Source organism: Schizosaccharomyces octosporus (genome assembly GCF_000150505.1).
Source record: "Schizosaccharomyces octosporus yFS286 unplaced genomic scaffold supercont6.3, whole genome shotgun sequence".
Classification (NCBI taxonomy): domain Eukaryota; kingdom Fungi; phylum Ascomycota; class Schizosaccharomycetes; order Schizosaccharomycetales; family Schizosaccharomycetaceae; genus Schizosaccharomyces; species Schizosaccharomyces octosporus.
The window spans coordinates 1,956,020-1,980,351 of NW_013185621.1; the positions used below are offsets into that span (position 1 = coordinate 1,956,020).

The window sequence follows — 24,332 nt, forward strand, 5'->3', positions numbered from 1 at the left end:
CAGTTACCTTATCCAAAAAGAATTGCATTGAGCTATGCATAATGGTTGAACTTTCCAGGAGCCAAAATGATAAAAACTTTGGAAAATGACATTTATAAGTCGAAAAAGAATTTAAACAATGTTATTGAATTAATGAATTATATGGATTATCAAACCCATTCATTAGAAGAAGTGAATGAGGCAGCAGCTGCGCTTTGTCGTGTTTTCAGTCATTTCTTTAAAACGAAGGAGCTCAAACGCCCCGATGCTGATGATGAATCTGCGGGTGCCATGGTCCAAAATTGGATTTCCGATAATTTCATTTCATTCACAGAAAAATTGATGCAGGTATATTCAGAACCCGATGTGGATGCCTTGCAGGTATCGTTTTTGACAATAGCCTTACGTCTTTGCAAGGCTGAATCATACTTGGACCCAAATGGACTTTTAAGAAATCAATTGTATTTTCGAATTTGTACCGCTTTAGCTGCAGCATCGAATTTATCGGACCTTTGTGTTCAAGATTTCGTGCAATCGTATCTCACTAAATACACGGATTTGTTATATTATTTCTATAAGAACGTCTCGAAAATAGCTAGCGCATACACAGAAGATGATTTATCGGGCTTTTCGTCAGATGAAATTCATACACTTGCTTCAAATATTATTCGCATAGTCTCACTCATACCTTCTCCGCTCTCATCATCTTTGTCCTGGGCATCTACGCTTTCATCAAATGTCGAGCAATCATCATCCTTAAAGCGCGCCTTCCAAGATGCTTGGTTGTCCGCATTGTCTCTTCCTCTTTCAATCGATCTCTATAAACGGATTTTGAGTGTTATCCACAAGCGCGTGATTCCCTTCCTTCCCAAGCCAACAATGCTTATGGATTTTTTGACTGATGCATACAATTCTCATCATACCGTTGCGTTGCTAGCCTTGAATGGTCTTTTCACTCTAATCATGGAGCACAATCTTGATTATCCTTTGTTTTATCCTAAACTTTATGCTCTTCTGGATAGAAATTTATTGTACTTGCGTACAAGGTCTCGCTTCTTCCGTTTACTCGATTTATTTTTGTCCTCTACTCATTTGCCTGCTACGGTCATTGCTTCTTTTATTAAAAAATTGGCCCGTCTAGCTTTAACTGGATCACCTGGTGCGATTGCTATCGTTATTCCTTTTATTTACAATTCTTTACAGCGTCACCCAAGTTGTATGCGAATGCTCCATCGGGATGTCAGCGAAGAAGATGATCCTTTTGATATTCAGCAACCTGATCCTTTGCTGACATCTGCAATTGATTCTTCACTTTGGGAATTGCATACGTTGCAGAATCATTACTATCCCAACATTGCTAGTTTGGCTGGTATCATGAGTCAACAATTCACCAAACCTCGTTACGAGTTAGAGGACTTTCTAGATCACAACTACGCTACTATGTGCGATGCAGAACTGCGAAGACCGATAAGAATTGAACCACCTATTGAATATGAGAAGTGTACTCTTTCTTCCTATCTTGACGATTCTTGGGCATAAATTTGGATTGGGTTTAAAATTTTAAGTTGTTTAATAAAATTGGGTTATCATGGTTATATTTTCTACTAGAATACTTCAAAAATAAAATTCTAAAACGATATGTCCTAGTTGATATGTACATCAGTCAGGAGTAATTGCATATATTCTCGCACATATATATCATTCACTTTTCATTCATATCATCAAGATACGTTAAAAAAATTCACAAAGTACTTTTGTTACACATATACTTTAGTTCATTTAAAATCCAGACTTGAAGAGATTGATCAAGCCGTTAGTACTAGCATCGTGGTTGTCAACCTTTCCTTCAGCTTCAAGTTGGGACAAGACGTTCTGGGCGAGCTTCTTTCCAAGTTCGACACCAAATTGGTCAAAGGAGTTAATGTTCCAAACAGCACCTTCGGTGAAGGTGACCCATTCATAGAAAGAAATAAGGGCACCCAAAGAAGCAGGAGTGATCTTCTTGGCGATGATAGAGTTGCTAGGGCGGTTACCGACAAAAGTCTTGTGAGGGACAATTTCATCAGAAGCACCTTCAGCCTTAACCTCAGAAGGAGTCTTACCGAGCATCAAAGCTTCAGTTTGAGCGGTAAAGTTAGAGAACAACATGCGGTGGTGCTTGTTGTTATCAATAGGGTTGTGAGATTCGATGGGAATCAAGAAATCAGCAGGAATTAGCTTAGTACCTTGATGAATCAATTGGAAGAAAGAGTGTTGAGAGTTGGTACCAGGTTCACCCCAGAGAATCTTGCCGGTAGTGTAGTTGACCATGTCACCGGAACGGGTAATGGCCTTACCATTAGACTCCATACTCAATTGTTGCAAATAGGCAGGGAAACGGTGTAAGTATTGGTCGTAAGGAGCAACCAAATGAGTTTGGGCACCAAAGAAATCAGAGTACCAGATAGAAATTAAAGCAGCCAAGGCAGGGATATTCTCTTCCAAAGGAGTGCTACGGAAGTAGTTGTCCATGGCATGAGCACCACCCAAGAAAGCCTCAAAGTTTTCATAACCGATGTAAAGAGCAACACTCAAACCAATGGCACTCCAGACGGAGTAACGACCACCTACCCAGTCGCTGAATTCGAACATGTTGGCAGAGTCGATGCCGAAAGCAGTCACCTCCTTTTCGTTGGTGGAAAGGGCGGCGAAGTGCTTGGCAACATGGGCAGTATCCTTAGCTTTAGAAAGGAACCACTCCTTGGCAGACTTAGCATTGGTGCAGGTTTCAGCAGTGGTGAAAGTCTTAGAAGCGACCAAAATGAGAGTAGTTTCGGGGTCGCATTTGCTCAAGGCCTCAGCCAAGTGAGTGCCGTCAATGTTGGAAACGAAGTGAAGATCTAAATCCTTCTTACCATAAGGCTTCAAAGCTTCAGTAACCATGACAGGGCCCAAGTCACTACCACCGATACCGATGTTGACAATAGATCTAATGGGCTTGCCAGTGTAACCCTTCCAGGCACCACTACGGACAGCGTCGGAGAATTCTTTCATATGGTTTAAAACACTGCGAACACCAGGCATAACATCATTGCCGTTAACCTTCATGGGCTTGTCGGACAAGTTACGAAGGGCGGGATGGTAGACGGCACGGTTTTCGGTGAAGTTGATGTGTTCACCTGCAAAGAGGGCATCACGAAGACCTTCGACATTGGCTTCTTTAGCGAGTTGAACTAACAACTTGATAGTCTCCTCGGTCACGAGGTTCTTGGAGAAGTCAAAGAAGATAGGTCCGTCTTGCTCCTTCAATCCCTTGAAAGTGTGGGAGAACTTCTCGAAACGAGAAGAGTCCTTGCTGAACAAATCGCGGAGGACTAAATGTTTACCAACATTTTCATAATGGTTTTGAAGAGCTTGCCAAGCAGGGAGAGTAGATGCCAAACTGAAGGACATTCTGAATGCTTATCTACAATTCTTTTGTTAGTACTAAATCTCTTGTACACACAATCACCAACACTAAATAATGCTGTAACCTCTATTGCTTACCTTATGCTTCAATATTTGTTATATGCAGAAGATAAGTTTATATAGTTCGATCCTTCGCTCCTTTCACACGTACACGTGACTGTTACGTATACCCAGACGATTCTTTGAAGTAGGTAACAATAGACTCATGACTAAGGAAAATCCCGGTATTGTTACCCGTTAAAGGATCTAGGTAGCTGTTACCGGTTAGAAGAAAATATTTGAGTGAAGTTAGCTGTAGCGGAAAGGCCGTTTTCCTTGGTTCATAGAGTACTCTCGAATTATTGACATGGATATTTGATTTGTTAAATTATTAACTTTTTACCTAGGTCGTCTGCTTTTAGATGGTGGATTCTCGGTTTGTTTAGATTTTACTAATAGTCATTAACAGAGTAAGTTGGGCGAGATGGAAGACGAGATTCGTCACTCGACAATTTAGTTTACGATTGTCTAATGAAAAAAAAAAGTATTACAAATAAATGAATCCTTTATAATACTGGTTCGATCTGGAATAGCTTTTGTTTTGTAGAGTTAGACATTAATTTATCCTGGTTATGAGGGATACCTGAATGTTCACTAGAAAATAAATATACGTAGATCAAAGAATTTCCAAAAAAAATAAATATATGGGGACGATTATGTACGAGCTTAGTCTAACTCGTGGATTTATCCGACTGTTTCTTCATGACCAGCTCTGTTCGCTGCAATGCACCGATGCGAGGCTTATAAAAAAAAGAACGCAAAAGGAAAAAAATGGTATCTATCTATCATCAATTTCAGTTTCGATCGAAATCTTGTTGAGGGTACGTAAAGTTTCTTCGTAAATCAGCATGGTAATTGCCCTATAGAAAAGTTAGTAAGAAAATGAAAGAGAACATACCTTCCGGGAGCCACTTTGGCTATGCTGATTGGCAAACCCCGATACAAACCACGAGCTCCAGAGGTGTGCAGTACGGTTTTGAAGCATTGCAGAAATGAAGGATTTTGCAACTTAGATACTTGCATGTTCTTTACGATAGTATCGGCAGGGAATAGCAAAGCTTTCGCCGTAACACCAGCCAATACTCCGCTTATTGAAGAGCTAGCTGCTATCCCCATCGGCGACAAGGATGAATAGATGGCCCGGTAAGCCATGAAGAAAAGACCGACATGAGGTCCAATTTGATATAGAGTAGCCGTCAGACCAGGAAAAAAGCCTCGAATTCCACGGGTTTGAAGGATGTTTTTAACAGTTGACATGAAGCGAGGAGTCTCTTTTGAAGCTGCAAACTGGCTTCGTAATGTATCAAATGGGTACGAGGCTATGGTTGCACAGGAACCAGCAAAAGCTCCACATAGAAAATTCAAAACATGTTTATTCATCTGCATGTTTTCTGTCAAAACCCGACTTTTAGAAAATACCACAAACTCTGTACTACCATAAATTAAGTATAAAAATTCAGCTGAAATATTACCCCTCCAAAGAGCTCGATAACCTTCATGTTGAAGAGTCGTATTCAGTACCTGAAGAAACGATGATTGGGAAACTTGCATTCTTATTTTTAAAACATCAAACGGTGCAATCGCAAATCTACACAAGATTAATAAGTTAAACTCATTTATTATTCCTGACTTCAGAAACGAAGATACCACAGATGTTCGTTTCGTCTTTTCTTTTTCTTTACCTGCATATGACGGACGCGAGTCCACCGGCAAAGGTGTAATGCCAAGCTGGTTGATGGAACTCGGTTGCACCAGACACTGCCATTTATGAATTAAAAAAGGTGTGTTCAAATCAAAATCCTCCTCGACGTCTCTATTGTTTAGAAAAAGCTTTTATGTTTTCTCTTCTTTTTATTTGATGATATGACCGATATATACTTAAACTAGTTGTTTCTTATGTTAAAAGCCGTTAGTTCAAACTGGTTATTTTTTGGTGTTTACGAATTCCATTTAGATCATTCCTGCTGCTTGATTGGAAAGAAGCCTGTTACAAAATCAGAATCTTCTCATCTTTTTTTTTTGCATTAAGCTAAATTATTATTATTAAATAAGAAAAAAAAATTTAAAAAAGTTCTATCTAACTTTTTTGTTAATATGTACAACAATAATATGCTTTTATATAATTTAGTAAGCATATGCTCTTAGATATTTTCGTTGCAATGTGGGTTTCCTGTAATACAAAAACAAATTCACGAAAGTCTAACAATCACCTAAACCGATACAGTTACAATGAATTTTTAGATTGTGGAAATGTCGTGGAAAGTTCCATTATTGACTTCAGTGAGGGTTTTCTCACGCTTCTACTCCTGCCTCTTAGTACATTAGACATTTCGCTTTTTATTTACCGTTTAGCGAAGTTCATTATTATCTATTATTCACATCAATAGCTAACAATAGACAACTTGGAATGATATTTATTTAGCGTCTTCAAAGTTGCAGGAATCGCTTTGCAATAGATCTATTCATTCTCTTCCCGTGAAATATGGGTTTATTTCAGTCCAAGTTCGAACCTATAGTTGATAAAAGGCGGAAACGAATTCTTCCTTTATTTCGTGCAAATCACAGCCAACATCGTCCATTGGACGAAGAAGGATATATGAATTGTCTTCCATTATTGCTGTACGGATGCATTTTTTCTGATTGCGACCAAAAAGATATCATAACTCTCTTTGAGAACACTTCCGTGTATCTCGAAAAGCAAACACACAAGAATTTGGACACATATGAATTGGATACCTTAGTTTACAAATCACATATTGGTTTTCCGCAATTTGTAGAGGGATTTGTTTTGTTTTACGAAGATCGGCTCGTGTACGATGGTGGTTACAGTATATACGACTTAACGCGTAAAACCTTTGAAGCTGATCCAGAATATGTTTTTGGTCTTTGTTATGAAGGTTGTGTTCCACTTGCATACCTAGGCATTGGTTTAGAATTGGATATGCAGGAAACGATCATCGATGCGTTTGCAGCAGCTGCATGCTTTTCCCCTCCTATATCCGAATCTGCTCCTCCAAAAGAACCTGCCTCATTTTGTGAAATAGTACAAGATGGTGGTCTATCAGTAGAGGAGTTTCTGCAGTACTTGGAAAAGACTGACTTTCAATCTGGTCAACCTCCTAAGCCCCTCGCTCTTACATCGATAAATTTACAAAAAGCTTTTAGAGAGTTGGTGGAAAGAGATTTTTTACGATTCTACACTGCTTACCTTGCTGCGACTGCTATTCGCCTTTTGGATGAAAGACCTGAAGGATCTTTCCAAAATATTCTCTCTCCCCTTTCTTCTCAGTTTTTACTTTCTTTTCATCAGACCCCTTCCTTTTTCCAGACTCCAATAGTCTTGTCTTGGAGGTCCATGGCTGCTCTGCCATCCGCCTCTAAAACTACATAATTAACAATGCCAAGGACTATGATCTTTTGGTAAATTCATTCACATCATCAGTTCCAAATTTAGATATATATTTGCAATCCTAATTATATTTTGTTTCATTTCTTTATACCATATGCTTCCTTAACATCTTTAATATCTTAATATTCATCCCAAAGAGTTTAGTTTATTATGCAGTGTCGTTCTGCTTCGGTATTAATACAAAAGTGTAGAACGTTACATTGTCGTAAATAAATTAGTATATTCTACCGTGTTCTCATTAAGCAAACTTTCCGGTTTAGACTTCGCGTTGAAAATTCGTCTCAAGAACCATAACCTTTTAAAGCAGTTTTTTACGCTCTAATTATTTATATTGGTTTACTTTTTGATCCAATTTTCTCCCTTCTCTCGTTTTCAGAAAATTGCTTCCGTCTTTTTTCGTGTAGTTGATCGAAAAGTCGTTTCCACTGAATTGTAGAAAAGGCTTTATGTTAATATCCCGTCGTTACTTCTGAAGTATATTGTTTAAATTTTATGCAGTCGGTGTTTTTCTAAGTTTCTTTCGTGCATATGCTGAAAAGGGCTCGTTATGTAGCTCTCCATACTCCCTTTCCATTTCATGGATTTCCATGCCAAGTCTTCAGAAAGTGCACAGTGTCTCCAAAACAACAAAGGTGGTTGACAAGTTCTCATAATGAAATTTCGTATACACGCTCTCCTTTAGAGCTAAAAATTTCACCGTCAGCCATTAAGTTAGAGGCAACTCGAAATGTGGGATCTCAGCCCCTCGGACCCACTTTACGTACTTTTACGGATGACTTAAACAAAAGGATGCAGGAATTTTATGACAACGGAGACTACAAAGCTTGCGTCTCTGATTTTCGTAAAGCTCTCCCAAAGTTCAGAAATGACTGGCTCAAAAGCGAAAGATTTATTCATTGTTGTATCCTGGCATGCTCTTGTTATGATAAACTATCACAGCCCTTGAAAATTAAAAGGGTGTATGGAATTTTAACAAGTAAGAAATCAAAACTCACTCCCCAACTTAATCGACTGTTCCTATCATATGCTACTGGATGTATTAACTATGGTCACAAAGCAGCCCTAGAATGCTTCGATAATTCTCCAAAAGAGCTTATTGATTATAATTTATGGCTCTCTTGGCTTTGCTTTTCCAGAGCACCTGCAATTGTAGTCTGGATGACTTTTACTCGTCTTTGCTCTGCCGGTCATACCCCCGATGTAGAAACATATGAACATCTGTTTCAATCTTTATCCTCTCAAAAACACGAATTTCTTTTTGATAAATCACACGACTTATTTCAGAAAGATAACTGTTGTTGGCGTCCGTCCACCTTTAGAATTTTAGTAGAATCGTTCGTTCGCCTAAAGCGCATGTCCGATGCTGAAAGCATAATTCACCGTTACATTCAGCAGAATCCCCAACAAGCCCCTAATGAAGCGCTATTCGTACCCCTTCTTCGGCATTATGCAGCTACTTTCGACCTTTCCAACATGGAAAGGATTCTCTCGTTAATGAAGAACTGTAATACCGATATGTCTACTATGACTCTTAATGTTTTCTTATGTATGGCGTTCCAAAGGCCAGATCACAAAAACTATTTTCAATTTTGTTTTACTAAAATTTCCCAGCTTCTCAAAAAAGATGTTCAGCTTGATTTCGATTCAATTCTGTTAATATCCCAGTTTATGAATCAGATTCGCGTGCCTGAGAATTTAAAGCCTTGGATTGATTCCCTCATCTCTCGTTTTAGTTTACCCGAGCGCTGCTCCCTGCCAGTTCTTCGAAAAATTCAAGAACATGCTTTTTGTTATCCGCTTTTGCAATCCAAATTACCCCTTGCTATTGAAACTCTAAGGCTAACCGGATTTGACTGGAATGTAGCCACTTTGTACATAGGTTGGTTATTTTCCTGCAAGCGTGTAACTGATGCGATAAACTTCTTCTATTCAGTTACGATTGAAATTGGAAACCGACCATCTCCAGAAATGTTCCATACATTCATGTCAGGGTTATTAGGTGCTGCTCCTTCCGAAAAGGTATTGAAGACAGTACATGAAATTCAGTCAAAGTATCCATTGATTTGTGATTCTTCAAGCACAAATCACATCATCCTATTTCTGAAATCTATTTCATTTAGTTCAACGCCTTCGACAGTAAAACGTTTGATGCAAATATTCGAAGCTGATGCATCTGTTTCGTCAAGTTCCTTAATGTTGGCTGTCGCCGAATGGTTGTTTACTAGAGATTTATTTCAAAGCTCGCTTTTATATGCGACGAAGGTGATTGAAATGGGCACTTCCTATAACTTCTTCCGCCCTCAAATTCTAGTTTGCTGGTGTTACTATCGACTAAGGGATTTTCGATCATTATCCCAGCATGTTACGTATCTGCTACAAACAGATAATGCTGCTTTGCTAAGAGCTCTGGCTACAAGTTTGAAGCGTATATCTCAAAATGAAAGCAATCTAATTAACAAACAACTATTAATGAACTTGAAGTACAGGGTATTACTTAGAGCTCAACCGTCTAGAGATCACAGTCCCGCAGCCAGAAGAAAGGCACTTTATAGAGGAAGGAAGTTAAAGAAGATCCTGTTATCGGCTTTGCAAAATCAGGCTTCTCTCGGTAATTTACTAAGTTAATAACTTACAACATACACCAATTTTGTTATCAACAAAATTAAAGAAGGAAATTTTATACTTGCATAAATGCTATAACAAGCGAATTCATTTCTGTACATGAAAGAATGTGACGTTTTTTATTTTTGGAATGAAAAGTCATAAGGTTAAAAATATTATTAAAATAAAAACATTTGCATGCGTTAGAGGTAATGTAAGTGACCTTTTCCGTTAAGACATTTTTAAATGCTTTTTGCAAGGCGTGCTGTAATCCAAGCGTATTGATATTGTCTTTGGTAAAAGTTACGGAAGCTTCTTCTATTGGCAATCCTGGGGACTGTAGCAAAACTTCCTCCAAGGACAACATTATGCTTTCCATCAAAGAAGTCTTTGGTATAATCCGGATAAAGCGCTTCTGGTTCAAAGCCTTCGTGTTTATCAAGCACTGTACTGGACCATTCCCAGGCACCTGTAAAAATCTGGTGTGTCCCATCATCCTTCAAGTTCGCTGGATGTAATTGTTGGAATCCAGTAGCCATTCCTTTGGTGCTGACGTATGTTTCAGACTTCCTATGAAGAACATGATCGTAGAAGTGATTTAGTTCTTCTTCGGTAGGCAGACGACATCCTTTGGAGGCAGCATAGTCATTGAGTTCTTCGAAAGATGCCATAACTGGCCAACTGTGATAACTTTCGAGAGGGAGCAATCCATACATTGTTGTCACGTATAACTTACCATCAATAACTTTCCACGATTTTGGATAATGTTTGTCATCAGCAGGTTTACTTTCTAAGTAGTCTAGGTATTCACCGTTTGAAATTGGTCGGTTAGCAATTTGAAAAGAGGGAATTTGTTTCATTCTCAAAGGTTTCTCATTATCCCATCCAAAAAATTCTTGCTCGTCTGGTTCTTCAGAATTCAATTTTGTTTTTTGATCACTACGAATTGGTAAGCCTTGTAGGACTTGTGCGTTAGGGAATTTTATCCAACTAGGGTCTTTTTTTAGCTTTAGATTTTTACTTGGAGGTAAACCACATAAAGTATTGTTTTGTTTGGGATGTTGGAAAGACTGTACATATATGTACAACGTAGTTTCGATATGCATAGCGACGTGTTCATAGCATAACCAAAGAATACGCTTTTGGGATGGTGACAGAGCATGGCTTCCATCCAACAATTTCAAGATATGGTTTTGCCATGAAGCAACTTCGTAAGAGCGTAATTCATTTGGAGACGGCCATTTGGGAGGAGTTTGAGAATGCCAATGGCATTGTTCCGGATTCTCAACATCGGGATCAATACCTCTTTGGAACCAATCCCAATATTCCCTTTTCGATGCGGTAGCTGGGTTTTCAAAAATGCGAGATAAATAGATGTCATTGAAGACCGGAATATGACCCATATAGAAAATAAAAGGGTGTCTCAAAGGAATCCATACATTAAAGATATTTGAGTCATTGAGAAGTTTGTTGGTAACGAAAAGCCAAATGTCTCTTGTTTGTGACCACTCCTCCAAAGAAATTGAAGCTTCTTTGGGAATTTGAGGAAGAATTGGAAAAGACTTGGATCCAACATAGACAGAGTAACTTGGGGTAGTATTCGTATGGACATTATCGACTACAAAGTTGCCGTTGTGAATAATTTCACGACATTCATTATCATTGCTCTTCCAACTTTCCTCACAGAGAAGGAGATGGCCAGCTTTGAAATTAAAAACCATAGGGCCTTTCGCAATTGTTAAGTCTTTTTTTGCTCTCAAATAGGCACGATGAACACCCAAATCTTCTTCGTACTTGCTAACATAATCCCAATCGTTTTCGTTAAACAGGTCCTCACCGAAAACACGGTTTGCACTGGTCAAGATATTTTTCTCAAAAGTCTCGGTGACGCGAGTGGAATCGTCGTAGGCACGTTCGACCAGCTCTGCTGAGTTGCGGTGATCAAAGCTAAGAAGGAATTTGTCACCAATGGCAAGGCGATCAGAGAAAGATTTGATGAATTTGGTGGCCGAGTCACGATTGAAGTTACCAATGGAAGAACCTAGATATAGAATACTGATTTGTCCATTGGATGAGCCACGGAATTTGTCAATGTTTTTTAAAAACATGTCAAAGCATCCACAGATACCAGCTACTTTTACATGTTTGTAAGAGGCATGTTGTTCTAGCTGGGAGAGGCCTCTGCGTAGTTCGTCCTCATTCAAGTCCAACGCATAGAAATTAACATCCTTGCCGGTTCGTTCAAAGGCGTCGAGCAAATGTTTGGTTTTATGCATAGCACCACAGCCGAGCTCGACCACTGTGTTTGGCAGGTCAGGCGACAAGAGTTCTTGAGCAATTGCATCACTATCTCTTTGCAGAATAGATAGTTCACAGTCAAACAAATAGTATTCTTCGGTTCCTGTGATTTTGTCAAACAATTGTAATCCCTTTTCATCGTACAACAAAGATGTGGGTAGCTGACAGACTTTTAAACACTGTTCAATGATCTCGGGAGAAAAGAGAACCTCCAAGGATCCAATGTTGATAATATTGTTACTAATCATGATCGTAAAGAAGGCTACTGAAATGAATAATCGTAAACAACGTTGACAAGAGAAGAAGATATGAAGACAGAGACTAAGACAAAAACGAGAGCTGAAACTTTTTAAAAAGCTGAATGAACAGTATGAAATGCAACAAGACAGGTGTAGCTTATTGCTTTTATTGTATTTTTTATTCTTCTTTATTAACAGGCAAATATGAGAAATGTATCTCGATGTTTCTAGCTTCTCCCAAAGGAAAGAATGGTTGTGCTAATCTTCAAAATTGAATAAAAAGGTTTGTTTAATGCTAAAAAACGAGTGAAGGGTTTACTTATATAAGTCCGACTAAATACAAGGGGACACCAGTGTTCCATCTTGATGACAGCACCAAGAGTCATACTGACATAAAGCAGCTTTCCCGTAGTCAAGTCATTGGTACAGTATCTCTCCGATCAGAAAAGAAAAGAAAAGAAAAAGATGTTTAAAAAGCAATAGTTTTTTCTTTTTCTTTTTTTGTCTCTGTTTTGTTTCGTATTGGAAAGCAAAGCGAGGCAAAGACTCAAATTCAAATAAGCAACGACTTGGCGTGTCGATCGTCTATTGAAACCGATGATGAAGCATGGAAAGTAAATCTTTCGAAAACATCGCTAACTGTCATTTCCTTCTTTCTCCTTTGAAAACCATTCAAAAATGACCTTTTACTTTTCTATTGATGAATATTTCAGAGCTTCTCTCCTTGTCTGTCTCTTGGTTTAGTTGAACAGGTTGGTTTGTTTATTGCTTCCATGACGATTACATCTGGAGTCACAGACTCTCGTCATGGACAACTTTAAATCATGATCGGTTGGAAATGTAAACAAAGGCAAGCTAGAATAGCTTCTTTGAAGCGCTGTTGTAAGTTACTCCGACATATTTGAAGTTTTTATTTGTAAACATAGATTTGTTTTTCTATTTGGTGGTTTCCTTTAGGGAAGCATTTTGGAGAAAGGAACATTCCATGAAAAGGCGTCCGTTTCGCTAATTCATCCAACTATTATCATAAAAGAAAGCTCTCTAATTTTTTTCTCTGAAATACAAGGGTCTTGAAAAGACCCTTTGAAGTACATAAAGAACGTTCGTTTGGGATAAAAACAAACCTTGTAACCTGTCAAATCGTATTACATTTCTACTACGAATTTGTTACTTGTTTTTTTAAAAAATCGGTCTCTTACCAAAAAGCAATCCACAAAGAGGCCATTCAATAGAAAAGTCTTGAACAAGAATCGACAAACACAATTGTCATTCTTCAGACAAGTCACTTTGGACCGCGTTTTTGTTTTTTTTTTTTTTTTTTTTTTTTTTTTTTCCTTCGTAGACGCTTTGCTTTATATTTGAATGTGGAGAGACTTCGCGACGCGACCATAGACGACCCAAAGAAGTGAACAAGGAAAATCAAAGGATGTAAATGAATTGAATACACAAGAAAAAGAAAAAAGAATTTTACAAAATCATTCCAAGTAAATGAAAACAGACCCTAAAATTTCAAAACCAATTCTTAAGTTTTCTCAAAAACTATTTATAAAAGAATTTTCATTCTTTTTTCTCTTTTTATTTTATGTATTCAATTGTTTACGAGATTTCGAGTCTTCTGCTTGAAGGAGTCGGGTTGAAAGGACAGACTGATTTATTATAAGTACAGCTTCCATTTCACCTAGTACTATAGCTTCCATTGACTGTTTTCAAATTAATAATAAACAATTCTTTATAATTTCCATTTTTCTTCACAAAATGAACCCTTCCAACTTCAATGCTTCTACTCTTCAAACCCAACGCAGCTCTAATGCCTCTCCTACCACTACCACCACTACTACTACAGGACGCGTTTCCAAAGCAGACTCTTCTCTTGCTGGAGGTAACACATCGGTAGCGTCACTTCTACGTAGTTATCCCATGAAACGCACTAAACGCACTTACCGTCGTTCTCCAGCGAGTGTTCCTTCGTATACTGCGGAATTTGAAAATAAGGAGAATGTTTCAAAGAACTCCAACGATGGTTCCGTTAAATCTACAAAGCGTGCTTTAGCGGCATCGGATATTATGAACGAAACGACGTTGCTGGATCTCTTTCATACACCCATGGACGACGCAACCATGGATATTACCGAACGCGTAAACAATGAAACTCGTCAAAACATGTAAACAAACAAAAGTCTTACAGCGAAAAAATCTTAAGAAATGATTTTAATTTTGGTTGAATGGATTTAATTTCTATACTTCCTTTTTAAAGACTTTTTTTATTTTAATCTTTTAATGCTGTTGTTTGTTTTTCCTTGTTTTGATCGAGAAATGTCAATTTGGTTTCATTTCATTTGACTTTGTTTTTTATTGTTGTTTTCCCAAATGTTTCAGTCATTTTCTACATCTCTCCTTTGATCTTTCTCCTTTTTTAATTGTTTTATTTTTATTTTTCATCTTTTCTTTTCCTTTTCCTTTTTTTTGTTTTTGCTAATTTCGATCTTTCTATGTGTTTTGATGTACCTTCTCCCTATGTTTGAATCGGGACACACTTGCTTGAATCATCATTTCAGTGCTCGTCTCATACCCTAATGACCTTTTGTCCTTGTTTGTAATATTAATATGTTGTTCATTGGAACCAGTGGTTTCCTAATTGTTTTCATCCACCTTTCTTGTACCCAACCGATGAATCCATAAACATTTGTGATAATTCTTTCCTCCCTCCATTGAGAAAAAGGAAATGTGCTCTCTAGCAAACAAAAGATTGAATAAATGCTTTCTTTTCTACCGTTCATCATAGTAACCATTCATGAAACGTATGTTCAATAAAGTAATATTAGAAAAAACACTACAAAAACCATACAACTGGTAAACAGCTCAGCAAATTTGAAAACGTAGGCAAAATGCTACAAAGCAGGAAAAGACGGAAGGAAAAAAAAAAAAAAAAACAAGAGACTGGAATGCATCCAACCTATCACAGCCGGGTTTGCAAATACACGGAAATTTCTTTCATCAAGAAAACATGAAAAGAGAAGCTTAAAGATACAGAAAATAAAAAAAGTTAGCAGACAGACGTACGCACACAATGGACGACAGATGGTTTAAAAGATCGAGTTGACAAGGTCAGCACCAGCGCTAGCACCTGCACCAAAAACAAAGGCGTTACCAATGTTGCTACCAAATTTCTTCAAGCCGTTATGCTTTTTGGGAGGAACATTTTGTTCCACAATGACAGGTGGTTGCTGTCCACCATAACTTTGGGTATATCCCGGGGCAAACGAGGAACTACCAGGAGAAGGATATGGACCAGGTGGTGGTGGAACTGTTGAAGGGTCACGCAAAATAGAAACATAGTTGGAAGGGAAGATGCCCTCTTTTCCATAGAGACTACCACGCCACCAGTCCTTGTTAATATGATCCTTCACATCAATCACATCGCCAGCTCTGAAAGGTAGATCACCGGCATCAGGACCTGGGAAGTTGTACAGGGCGACCACACGTTCGATAGCGGTGGTTTCCACAGCGTGAGGATAACTTGGAGGGGGAGGCATGTGTGCCTCTGCACTAAGCTGTGCCGCAGATGCTTTTTCAGAAAGATTGGAACTGGACTGAGGACCGGGAGCATTAGAGGAGGAGCTGCCCATATGTGCCTTTTCTTCATTTGGTCCTACAGAGAGGGAAGCTACCTTGGATGTCACAGAGTTAGTCTGGGCTTCCGAAGCAGAGTCAGAAGATGCTTGAACATCAGCTTTCTTAGGTTCATTTGATGAAGCTGCAATTCGATTACCTTCATAGGGTAGTTTTTGCTGAAGCCAATGAAGAGCATCATTGTCCAAAACGCCTTCGTCAATCAAGAGCTGAAAGTCGTTGTAGACGTTTCGGATAACATGGTTTATATAGTTTTCTGGATTTTTTCCTATCATTGGAATTTATTGATTCTTTCCTACAAAGTTACAATTGACTTGTGTAGAAGGCAAAGTTGGTAGTGGCTATTGCTATATTTCGCCAAGTCAAACCATCCGACCCGAATGAGATCCTCATTCTTTTACCGCAGATGCTAGACGACGACGCATAGTAACTACACGTCTGACGAAAAGAGAAAAAATAGGTTTCAAGGAATAATTACCAGACAAGAATACGAATGGAAAGGAACTACTTCTACAAAAGCAATTTCAATTATGATTCATCTGTTGCTATCCCGAATCAAAGTTTCTACAATATCAACAATTCTATTTTAACGTAGTATTTTATTTTTAAAAAACATGGAAAACAACATGAAAAAAAGTAATCCGTAAAAGCTACCACCATATTCATTTCCCAAATTGTTTATTTATGAACGAGTCCTAAGGATGTATACTAAACTTTTGTTAAGATATGTCGTACGAGGATGGCTTTAATACATTACGAGATTTGTTAAGTATCCGTATCGCCTTAAAAAGCTGCCGTATGTCTTTTGATATTATTCTTCGTAAAGCCGAATTTCATTCCAACATTGTCCTCGTTATGGATCACTAAATGGAAACAATGCATCTCTTGTCTAGTGGGAGAACTGCAACATTTCTACATCTCTGACTTACGAATATCATTTATTTGTAAAAAATGCAAAGAATTCAAAAGATTTTACTGTACTACGTTTTACTCACAATTTTGTACCGCGTAACGTACTTGTTTGATTTGGAAGAACCGTGGTCAAGTTTGCGTCCTTACACACCTTATTTATTTATATTGGCATTTGGTGGTTATTTAGGTGCTACATTGTTGTATAACGTTGCTACGACTCATGATAAACCTCAAGCTTATGTGGATTTAGTCAATGTATGTGTGTTTTGCTACTTCTTGAATGCCAGTAAAATTCGGTACTAATGTTGACACAATTTAGGATATTAAAGAAGCCCAAGATGCTTTAAAAACCAAGGGTTTCGTTATCGAGGAATAATTATTTTCCTTTGATAGATTTTATTGAATGTCCAACCACTGACCACGTACACCGTTGTACTGCTACTGGGGATTTAAAGATACGAAAAGGATGAAGGACTTTCCTTACAATGGCAATTGGAAATCGTAATTTAATTTCTTTCATTCTCCTTCCATTTTTACGGTGGTAATCAGCATAATTATAATGAGATTGTTCCATTATTCTTCTATAGACAGACAAACAGACAAATCGATATACAGTTCTAATCGCATACTACATACCATCTCCTCTGCTTTTTGCATAAAATAGAAAAGATTCTTATTTTTTGAAGAAACACAATCCCAGTTCCATATATATATTTACCAAAAGTTGTACAATCCTTTAAACCTATCTCATAAACACGGTTTAAATTCAATAAGAAAACACAGGAATAACGTCGATGATTATTATAGAAAGCAAAAAAATTCTTTTTTTTTTTTCAACCGTTGCGAAACTCCAACATCATAAAACTAATTCGCAGTTCATTTTTTTTTCTTACAAGTTTCCAATGAATAAAATTATTTTCTTAAATAACGCAGATATACAGGATTGTTGGTTTCATCAACCCAAGCATAACCCATCGTCTCTAAAATTTCGTTCAATTTCTCCAAATGACCTTCCTTGATTCGCAAACCCGCAAGCACATTTGCAGTATCACCACCACAATTTCTGTAATGGAACAAGGAAATACTGCATACTTCCTTCAAACTCTTCAAAAATTTACTAAGAGCTCCTGGACGTTCAGGGAATTCGAATCTATATAAACGTTCATTTAACACGTCGGATTTACCACCGATGAGATAACGGGCATGCGTCTTAGCAAGCTCGTTGTCACTAATGTCCACGGCAATCATGTTGTGTTCTGAAATTTTCTGAAGTACTTCAGGAAGTTCTTTCATGCGATCTTTGACGACAAACGATGTATAGATGTTGGCATACTCAGAATTGTCGTAGCGGTAAGAGAACTCAGTTATGCTTCGAGGAGTGATGATGCTGTGGAGCTTTTCAAAAGATCCAGGACGTTCAGGGATAGTAACACTCAAGAAAACTTCTTTGTTCAAACCAAGATCTGCACGTTCGGCGACAAAGCGAAGACGGTCGAAATCCATGTTGGCGCCAGACAAGACACATACTTGAGAAGCTGAATCAGGATTTTGAGGTTTATGCTTTGCCATGTAGCGCTTCATACCAGCAACAGACATAGCGCCTGAAGGCTCGACGACGGAACGGGTATCCAAAAAGACATCTTTGATGGCAGCACAGATTTCATCTTTATCGACCAAGACAACATCATCAACATATTTAGAAGCAACCCTGTAAGTTTCTTGACCGACTAATTTGACAGCCGTACCATCGGCAAACAAACCTACATCCTTCAAAGTAACGCGCTTTTTCTCTTCTACAGAGCGTGAAAACGCATCAGCATCAAAAGTTTCGACACCTATAACCTTGACATGAGGAGCAATTCGTTTTACATAAGCACTGATACCGGCAATAAGACCACCACCACCAATGGCACAATAAATAGCATCTAACTTACGGAGATCCAGTTGGTGAAGAATCTCTAAACCAACAGTACCTTGACCAGCAATCACGTAAGGATCATCATAAGGATGAATGATACGAAGGTTCTGTTCCTCGGCAAGACGATTGCATTCTTGTTTGGCGATATCGAAGTTGGCACCGTGTAACAAAACGTTAGCACCGAGTCTCTTTACGTTTTTCCATTTGATGTCAGGAGTGTTTTGGGGCATCACAATAGTCGCCTTAACACCCAATCTTCTAGCAGAATAAGCAACACCCTGGGCATGGTTACCGGCTGAACAGGCAATTACACCGCGTTCCAGTAATTTCGGGTCAAGAGAAGCCATCTTGTTGTGAGCGCCACGAACTTTGAAAGAGAAAACGGGGGTAAGATCTTCACGTTTCAAATAAACAGGAACTCCGGTACTTTCAGAAATGACGACACCTTTTGTCAAAGGTGTTTCTTCAATCACATCGTAAACGTGAGAAGTCAACGTAAGGCGCAAATAATCAGGTGTTCCATCGGGCAAAAGCATTTCCTTTGGGATGTCAAAAGAGACATGGGAGCTTTCTTTTTCAGCAGTTGCTGGAGAAATATTATCCTCGATAATTCCCGGGATGTGAAGATCGCGATAATTATCATCAGCATTTTTAGCATTGTTTGAATTCCAACGTCTGCATTGGAAGCTCCAAAGTGATGATGCGCGAGGAATTTGGATGTTTCTTAAAGATTGGGTATCGAGAGCTCTACGAGCCAAACGACCCGTTCGAAGCAGCGAACCGTACATATTAGCAAAAACTATTTAAAAAGCATCCAATTGCGAAACCCAATGAGTATGCAGGCTCCTTCTTGGCTGATCTCTTAGGTTTGGCTGAAGACAACATTTCCACTGTTCGGTGAAGACACCTTTCTAGCGTGACTAGGAGAATTTCACAAGGGTTCGTTAACGCTTAGAGATTTAGATGAAATTGATCGAGTAGAAATGGAATAAAATAAGAAAAAAAAAACACAAAAACAGCTGTTTTGATCCAAATCCCTTACAAAAATCAGACAATGCCAAGGATTCTGCTGAAGCGAAATAGTCCGGTGAAGTCAACGGACTCAGTGCTTGCAAGTATAAACAAAAGGGAAATCAGGTTGGGGTATCGAGTGTTTTTATTCACTGACTGTTTCTCTATTTGAATGGTTCCTGTGAATATGAAAATCCTTTGAATGAATGTAAGAATGTATCATCTTCACAGAAAGTTGGGTATTGTTTACTTTTGCACTGCAACGTACTGCGGAAAATTATCTGGATTTTTTTTGAAAATACAAAAAAAGGAAATCGTTTACGAGAAATGAAATCATGCTAGAAGAAGCAATATAAAAATTTTTCTTCTCTTTCTTTAAGGAAGCGACAGAAACCAGGTTTTTAAGTGACCTATGTCTACTCCTTAAGGACGTCTCTTCTTGGTGAACAACGTGGTATAGAGCAATTAGAAAATGTCTAGAGAATAAGGAACTTGTAAACGCAAAAAGAAGAAGAAGTATATCCTTGCAGATTTTATTTTGAGGGATACGAAGGTTTCCTGAGTTGGAAAAAAGTTCCTTAAACCACGTTTCCTCAAAAGCTAGATTGCATATTTCAAAGAATGGAACATTTGCACGGCAGATCAACCTCTTTTCGAGCTAGTCCGTTTGGCTAATCTGTGATGAAATCGTTTTATCCAAATATTGGGTTCATACTTGTTTATTTACGAACTAAACGTATCGCAACTCGTTTTAAAAGATTTATGCGATGAAACGAAATATTTCGTTTGTTTACGGAGTGATTCGGACGCAAAAGGAAGAAAAAAAAGAAAGAAGAATAGAATGATACGGATGAGTAAACGAATGGAACCGTTTAAAGCATCCATAATTCAAACCATAAGGCATTATCAACTGCAATTGACTCTATTCCAGACATGACCTATGACGGCATCCTATATTTCCATTGAATTTCACAGGTAAATTAAATGAAAATGATAAAATCCTGTACTCTTCCCTTTAGCAATTCATAGACGGTTCAAATATCAGCAAGCCACCAACAACTGTTTCACTCATTTGCATCCGGATTGCAATGCATTTCAAATAGTAGACTACCAAGGAATCATTTCAACGTAAACAATGTTTCACTACTGACGTTTTCAGGTATGTCAAAGAGCGAACAATGACAGCAATTAAAGCTTTTTCTCAGTATGTTTCCTGCTCAAGTATCATACAAGACAAAAAGAAATCATTTTTGCAAGATTGCATCCGTAATCGGATATGTGTTTCAAATGTTTGATACTTCGGATATCCGAAACCGCGTCCATGATCGCAAGTAGACTAAATACTCAAGTCAAAGTGAGGTCGAATTCAGGTATAAATGATGGATGCAACGTCCTGTTTTACTATCATTTTAACAATCCATCGTTAATAAGAATCTCACTATGGCCCCTGCTACTGCTGTTGCTCAATTCCAAAATCTCTTCAACGCTGATCCACTCAAGGTTGACAAGGAGGACGCCCTTGTAAAGACTGAACAGAATGCTCTAACAAAATCTTTCCCAAACTATCAATTGGACAATGAATTTACATTTTCTCCAATTCGTGAAAGCACTGTTTCTCGAGCCATGACACGCCGCTACTTCGCTGACTTGGACAAGTACGCAGAGTCTGACATCGTTATTGTCGGTGCAGGATCTGCCGGCCTCACCGCTGCTTACTATCTTGGTACGCGCCGTCCTGACCTGAAGATTGCAATCATCGAGGCTTCTGTGGCTCCCGGCGGTGGTGCCTGGTTGGGTGGTCAACTCTTTTCGGCCATGGTCGTCCGTAAACCTGCTGACGCCTTTTTGAGAGAAATAGGTGTTCCTTATGAGGATGAAGGTGAATACGTTGTCGTCAAACATGCTGCTCTCTTCACCAGTACGGTCATGGCCCGTGCTCTTTCTCTTCCCAACATCAAGCTCTTCAACGCTACCGCTGTTGAAGACTTAATCGTTAAGGCTGACGAAGATGGTAATCAACGTATCGCCGGTGTTGTCACCAACTGGACCCTTGTTTCTTTGAATCACGGCCTTCAATCCTGTATGGATCCCAACACCATCAATGCTCATTTAGTCCTATCTGCAACTGGCCACGATGGCCCCTTTGGTGCCTTCTGCGTTAAACGTGCTCATCAAGCTGGCCTTATCCCTCATCTTGGTGACATGCGTCCTCTTGACATGAACCGTTCTGAAAACCTTATTGTAAAGGGTAGTCGTGAAATATATCCCGGCTTGGTTGTATCGGGAATGGAACTTTCTGAACTCGACGGCGCCAACCGGATGGGGCCTACCTTTGGAGGTATGATGTTCAGCGGTATTAAAGCCGCTCAAGAAGCTCTCAAAGTCTTTGAAGAACGCAAGACCGCCAACGAAAAATGCATTTAAATTTTCCTTTTGCTTCTAAATATCAAAATTACGATGAACCCGTACAGAGAATTTTTGCTAGAAATTTTTCTGAATATTTCTAACTGAATAAATGCTTTTTATGTGCGTTATAACATGCAGCATAGAAAGCCAGATAATCGCTAAACTTAAATGACAAATTCGCTATAGTTCTATTCGGATTATTCCGTGGTCTTGAGAGGTTCTGTGATCGTCAGCAGCATAGATGCTTTTGATGAACAAGAGTCCAATTTTGCTAGATCTTTAATGTAGCTATATAATTACGATAATTCAAATGCATAACACTACAACATAAATTTTCATAAAATCCTTTTAATAGTATTTAATCAACTACAAGGCTAGTTCGATTTTTGTCATTTGATGTAGACTTCTACAAATGTATATAATGAAATTTCTAAAAGCCAATGCTTCGTTCATAAAAAATATAACTGTAATAAAAAGGACTAATTCCTATCGGATGTAATCAATAATTTAATTATGGAAAAGATGACTTCGGACATTAATGGATATTACGAAGACGTTCGACATTGAGATAGACATCGGTATCCAAGCGATCACTTTTATCGTGAATTTTGCCGAGTCGAGCGTTTTGGGATTCAACTTCTTGTCCAGTAGCATATGCCAAACCCTTCAAACGACCAACAACACCATCAAGCTGGTCTAAGTTCTTATCGATTTCTTTTTCGTTCATGTCATCTTCTGCATCTGGCTCGAACTGATAACGCGAACGTTCGAGAATGGATACTCCTTTCTTGTCATTAGGCTTGACTGATTCTTTTTGATTTTTCTTCATAGTTTCACCGATACGGCGTTGAGACTGAAAAGCAAACTGTCTATTTAAAATTTCATCTTGACGTTCAGCCTCACGCTTTGCAGTAAGCCGTGCCTCCTCAGCAGCTACACGCTTCCCTTTACCCCATGGTTTCCCGATGTGAATAGCAAACATGCTCCTGTTCAAAGTTTTGAGTTCTCTAGCCTGCTCTTCTGCTCGCTTAGCATGTATCTTGGCAACATCCAGTTCTTTCTCGGCACTTGCAACCTTTTCTGTTTGTTGTCCCAGGTTTTGAAGAGTGGACATCCCTACTTGTTCGGCATTGTTAGCCATTTGCAAGGCATTTCTCGTGCTCGATAAACTGTCTTGCTTGACAAATTGGATTTTTTGCTTAATAGCCTCAACGTCCTCGTCTTCCTCTGCAGTTGCACTATACGAATCTGCCATGCCAGCTTCTTCTCCACCATCATTCAAGTAGTTTTCGGAATTCTCTTGTATGCGACGTGCACCTTGAAATAATTCTTGCTTTTTCAAGTCCAATGTTGTTTGGCTTGCTGGTGCTCTCTGATAACTTGGCCGTTCATGTCCGAACGGAGTGGAAGGAGCTACCGCAGCTCCGGATCGCATTGGAGGCATGTCTTTTCGAGCATATGGATCATTGCGAATCGACTGCATATTATACCCACCCTTTGGCATGCTAGATTCATATCCGCCGTCTATACTGTACGCGTCAGGGTATGAATTACCTGAATACCCATTGGAAGTATAAGACGGAGCAGGAGTTGCAGTACTGGCGGCTGAACTTCCCTCCTCTGGAGCCTTGTACATATCGGGATTGACGCCCTTTTTCTTTTTAAAAAGACCCATGGCGAATTTGTTAAATATAAGGTAGACAGAAAGTTAAGTACGACAAGTAGGTAAAACCACTTATATTTTCGTCAATTATTTAAAAATGATGACTTTTTATAAAACAATATGCTTAACCACACGTTTACGCAAGTTTGAAGTTCCGCTTGATCAAAGTGTTTCCCATCAACTGTACGCTTTGTAAATTGACGCGTGTCCTACGCCTTCTAATCAAAGAAAGCAATATTGCATTCAATTGGCACTTCTAAGTAAAATCGAAGACCCCGTTTCTTAAACCGCGAATTTTCAGATGTGTGTTTTAGGCAAGGTTCCATTCCATACATTCTCTTGGTGGCATGCGCATCTCAAAGAGCCCAAACAGTGAGATTTAGCGCGGACATATGTAAACAAGGTATATTATATTCCGTGTTCCATACTTGTAAATTTAAAAGCTCATGTTTAAAAGGAGATGTTGTCTTTAATGAAAAACAATAAAATCAAATCAATCGTACTCAATAAATGTCACTTTTCTGTAGGTCTTCGAAGTTTGCAGACTAAGGTAACTTTGGTAAATTAACATTTACATCGAAATAAAATACATAGACACTTAAGGATAATTCAAAAGCAAAGTTCTAGCTTTTTGAAAATCTAATTTATGTATAAAGCTGATTTCCTTGGTTTACTATATAAACCCTCACGGGTCTTTTAACTTCTACCAAAGGCAAGTGATGAGTAACACTTTTTTTCATGGTTTGTCTGAAAAACTCTGTTGACTAAAAATTATGCGTT

General features: G+C 38.6%; 12 protein-coding genes across 12 annotated transcripts; 6 read left to right on the forward strand and 6 right to left on the reverse strand.

Moving 5' to 3' along the window:
* Positions 1–35: 35 nt before the first annotated feature.
* SOCG_01419 (CBF/Mak21 family protein) lies at positions 36–1,668 on the forward strand. Its single transcript, XM_013164374.1, has one exon. It carries the CDS (start codon positions 67–69, stop codon positions 1,516–1,518), a length of 1,452 nt encoding a protein of 483 aa, XP_013019828.1. The 5' UTR covers positions 36–66; the 3' UTR covers positions 1,519–1,668.
* SOCG_01420 (glucose-6-phosphate isomerase) lies at positions 1,558–3,544 on the reverse strand. The gene is made up of 2 exons (XM_013164375.1): positions 3,505–3,544; positions 1,558–3,424 (listed from the first exon to the last, which is right to left on the reverse strand). The coding sequence occupies exon 2, from the start codon at positions 3,409–3,411 to the stop codon at positions 1,759–1,761; it is 1,653 nt and encodes a 550-aa protein (XP_013019829.1). The 5' UTR covers positions 3,412–3,424; positions 3,505–3,544; the 3' UTR covers positions 1,558–1,758.
* A 475-nt stretch (positions 3,545–4,019) lies between these two features.
* Positions 4,020–5,495, reverse strand: SOCG_01421 (thiamine pyrophosphate transporter). Its single transcript, XM_013164376.1, has 3 exons — positions 5,148–5,495; positions 4,364–5,053; positions 4,020–4,325 (listed from the first exon to the last, which is right to left on the reverse strand). Exons 1-3 carry the CDS (start codon positions 5,228–5,230, stop codon positions 4,244–4,246), a joined length of 855 nt encoding a protein of 284 aa, XP_013019830.1. The 5' UTR covers positions 5,231–5,495; the 3' UTR covers positions 4,020–4,243.
* Positions 5,496–5,632: 137 nt separating this feature from the next.
* Positions 5,633–7,010, forward strand: SOCG_01422 (uncharacterized protein). Its single transcript, XM_013164377.1, has one exon. The coding sequence runs from the start codon at positions 5,948–5,950 to the stop codon at positions 6,854–6,856; it is 909 nt and encodes a 302-aa protein (XP_013019831.1). The 5' UTR covers positions 5,633–5,947; the 3' UTR covers positions 6,857–7,010.
* Positions 7,011–7,402: 392 nt separating this feature from the next.
* Positions 7,403–9,499, forward strand: SOCG_01423 (uncharacterized protein; the record flags this gene model as incomplete). Its single annotated transcript, XM_013164378.1, has 1 exon — positions 7,403–9,499. One exon carries the CDS (start codon positions 7,403–7,405, stop codon positions 9,497–9,499), a length of 2,097 nt encoding a protein of 698 aa, XP_013019832.1.
* Positions 9,500–9,588: 89 nt separating this feature from the next.
* Positions 9,589–13,417, reverse strand: SOCG_01424 (sulfatase modifying factor 1). Its single transcript, XM_013164379.1, has one exon. It carries the CDS (start codon positions 12,019–12,021, stop codon positions 9,718–9,720), a length of 2,304 nt encoding a protein of 767 aa, XP_013019833.1. The 5' UTR covers positions 12,022–13,417; the 3' UTR covers positions 9,589–9,717.
* Positions 13,418–13,767: 350 nt separating this feature from the next.
* On the forward strand, positions 13,768–14,178 carry SOCG_01425 (meiosis inducing protein Mei3; the record flags this gene model as incomplete). The annotated part of the gene is made up of 1 exon (XM_013164380.1): positions 13,768–14,178. One exon carries the CDS (start codon positions 13,768–13,770, stop codon positions 14,176–14,178), a length of 411 nt encoding a protein of 136 aa, XP_013019834.1.
* Positions 14,179–14,839: 661 nt separating this feature from the next.
* On the reverse strand, positions 14,840–16,168 carry SOCG_01426 (wiskott-Aldrich syndrome binding protein Lsb1). Its single transcript, XM_013164381.1, has one exon. The coding sequence runs from the start codon at positions 15,915–15,917 to the stop codon at positions 15,096–15,098; it is 822 nt and encodes a 273-aa protein (XP_013019835.1). The 5' UTR covers positions 15,918–16,168; the 3' UTR covers positions 14,840–15,095.
* A 425-nt stretch (positions 16,169–16,593) lies between these two features.
* Positions 16,594–16,930, forward strand: SOCG_01427 (dolichol-phosphate mannosyltransferase subunit 3; the record flags this gene model as incomplete). The annotated part of the gene is made up of 2 exons (XM_013164382.1): positions 16,594–16,809; positions 16,874–16,930. The coding sequence occupies 2 exons, from the start codon at positions 16,594–16,596 to the stop codon at positions 16,928–16,930; spliced, it is 273 nt and encodes a 90-aa protein (XP_013019836.1).
* Positions 16,931–17,117: 187 nt separating this feature from the next.
* SOCG_01428 (threonine ammonia-lyase) lies at positions 17,118–19,451 on the reverse strand. The gene has a single exon (XM_013164383.1). The coding sequence runs from the start codon at positions 19,258–19,260 to the stop codon at positions 17,467–17,469; it is 1,794 nt and encodes a 597-aa protein (XP_013019837.1). The 5' UTR covers positions 19,261–19,451; the 3' UTR covers positions 17,118–17,466.
* Positions 19,452–19,490: 39 nt separating this feature from the next.
* Positions 19,491–22,304, forward strand: SOCG_01429 (thiazole biosynthetic enzyme). The gene has a single exon (XM_013164384.1). The coding sequence runs from the start codon at positions 20,924–20,926 to the stop codon at positions 21,905–21,907; it is 984 nt and encodes a 327-aa protein (XP_013019838.1). The 5' UTR covers positions 19,491–20,923; the 3' UTR covers positions 21,908–22,304.
* SOCG_01430 (t-SNARE component Sec9) lies at positions 22,227–23,908 on the reverse strand. The gene has a single exon (XM_013164385.1). It carries the CDS (start codon positions 23,562–23,564, stop codon positions 22,425–22,427), a length of 1,140 nt encoding a protein of 379 aa, XP_013019839.1. The 5' UTR covers positions 23,565–23,908; the 3' UTR covers positions 22,227–22,424.
* Positions 23,909–24,332: the final 424 nt, after the last annotated feature.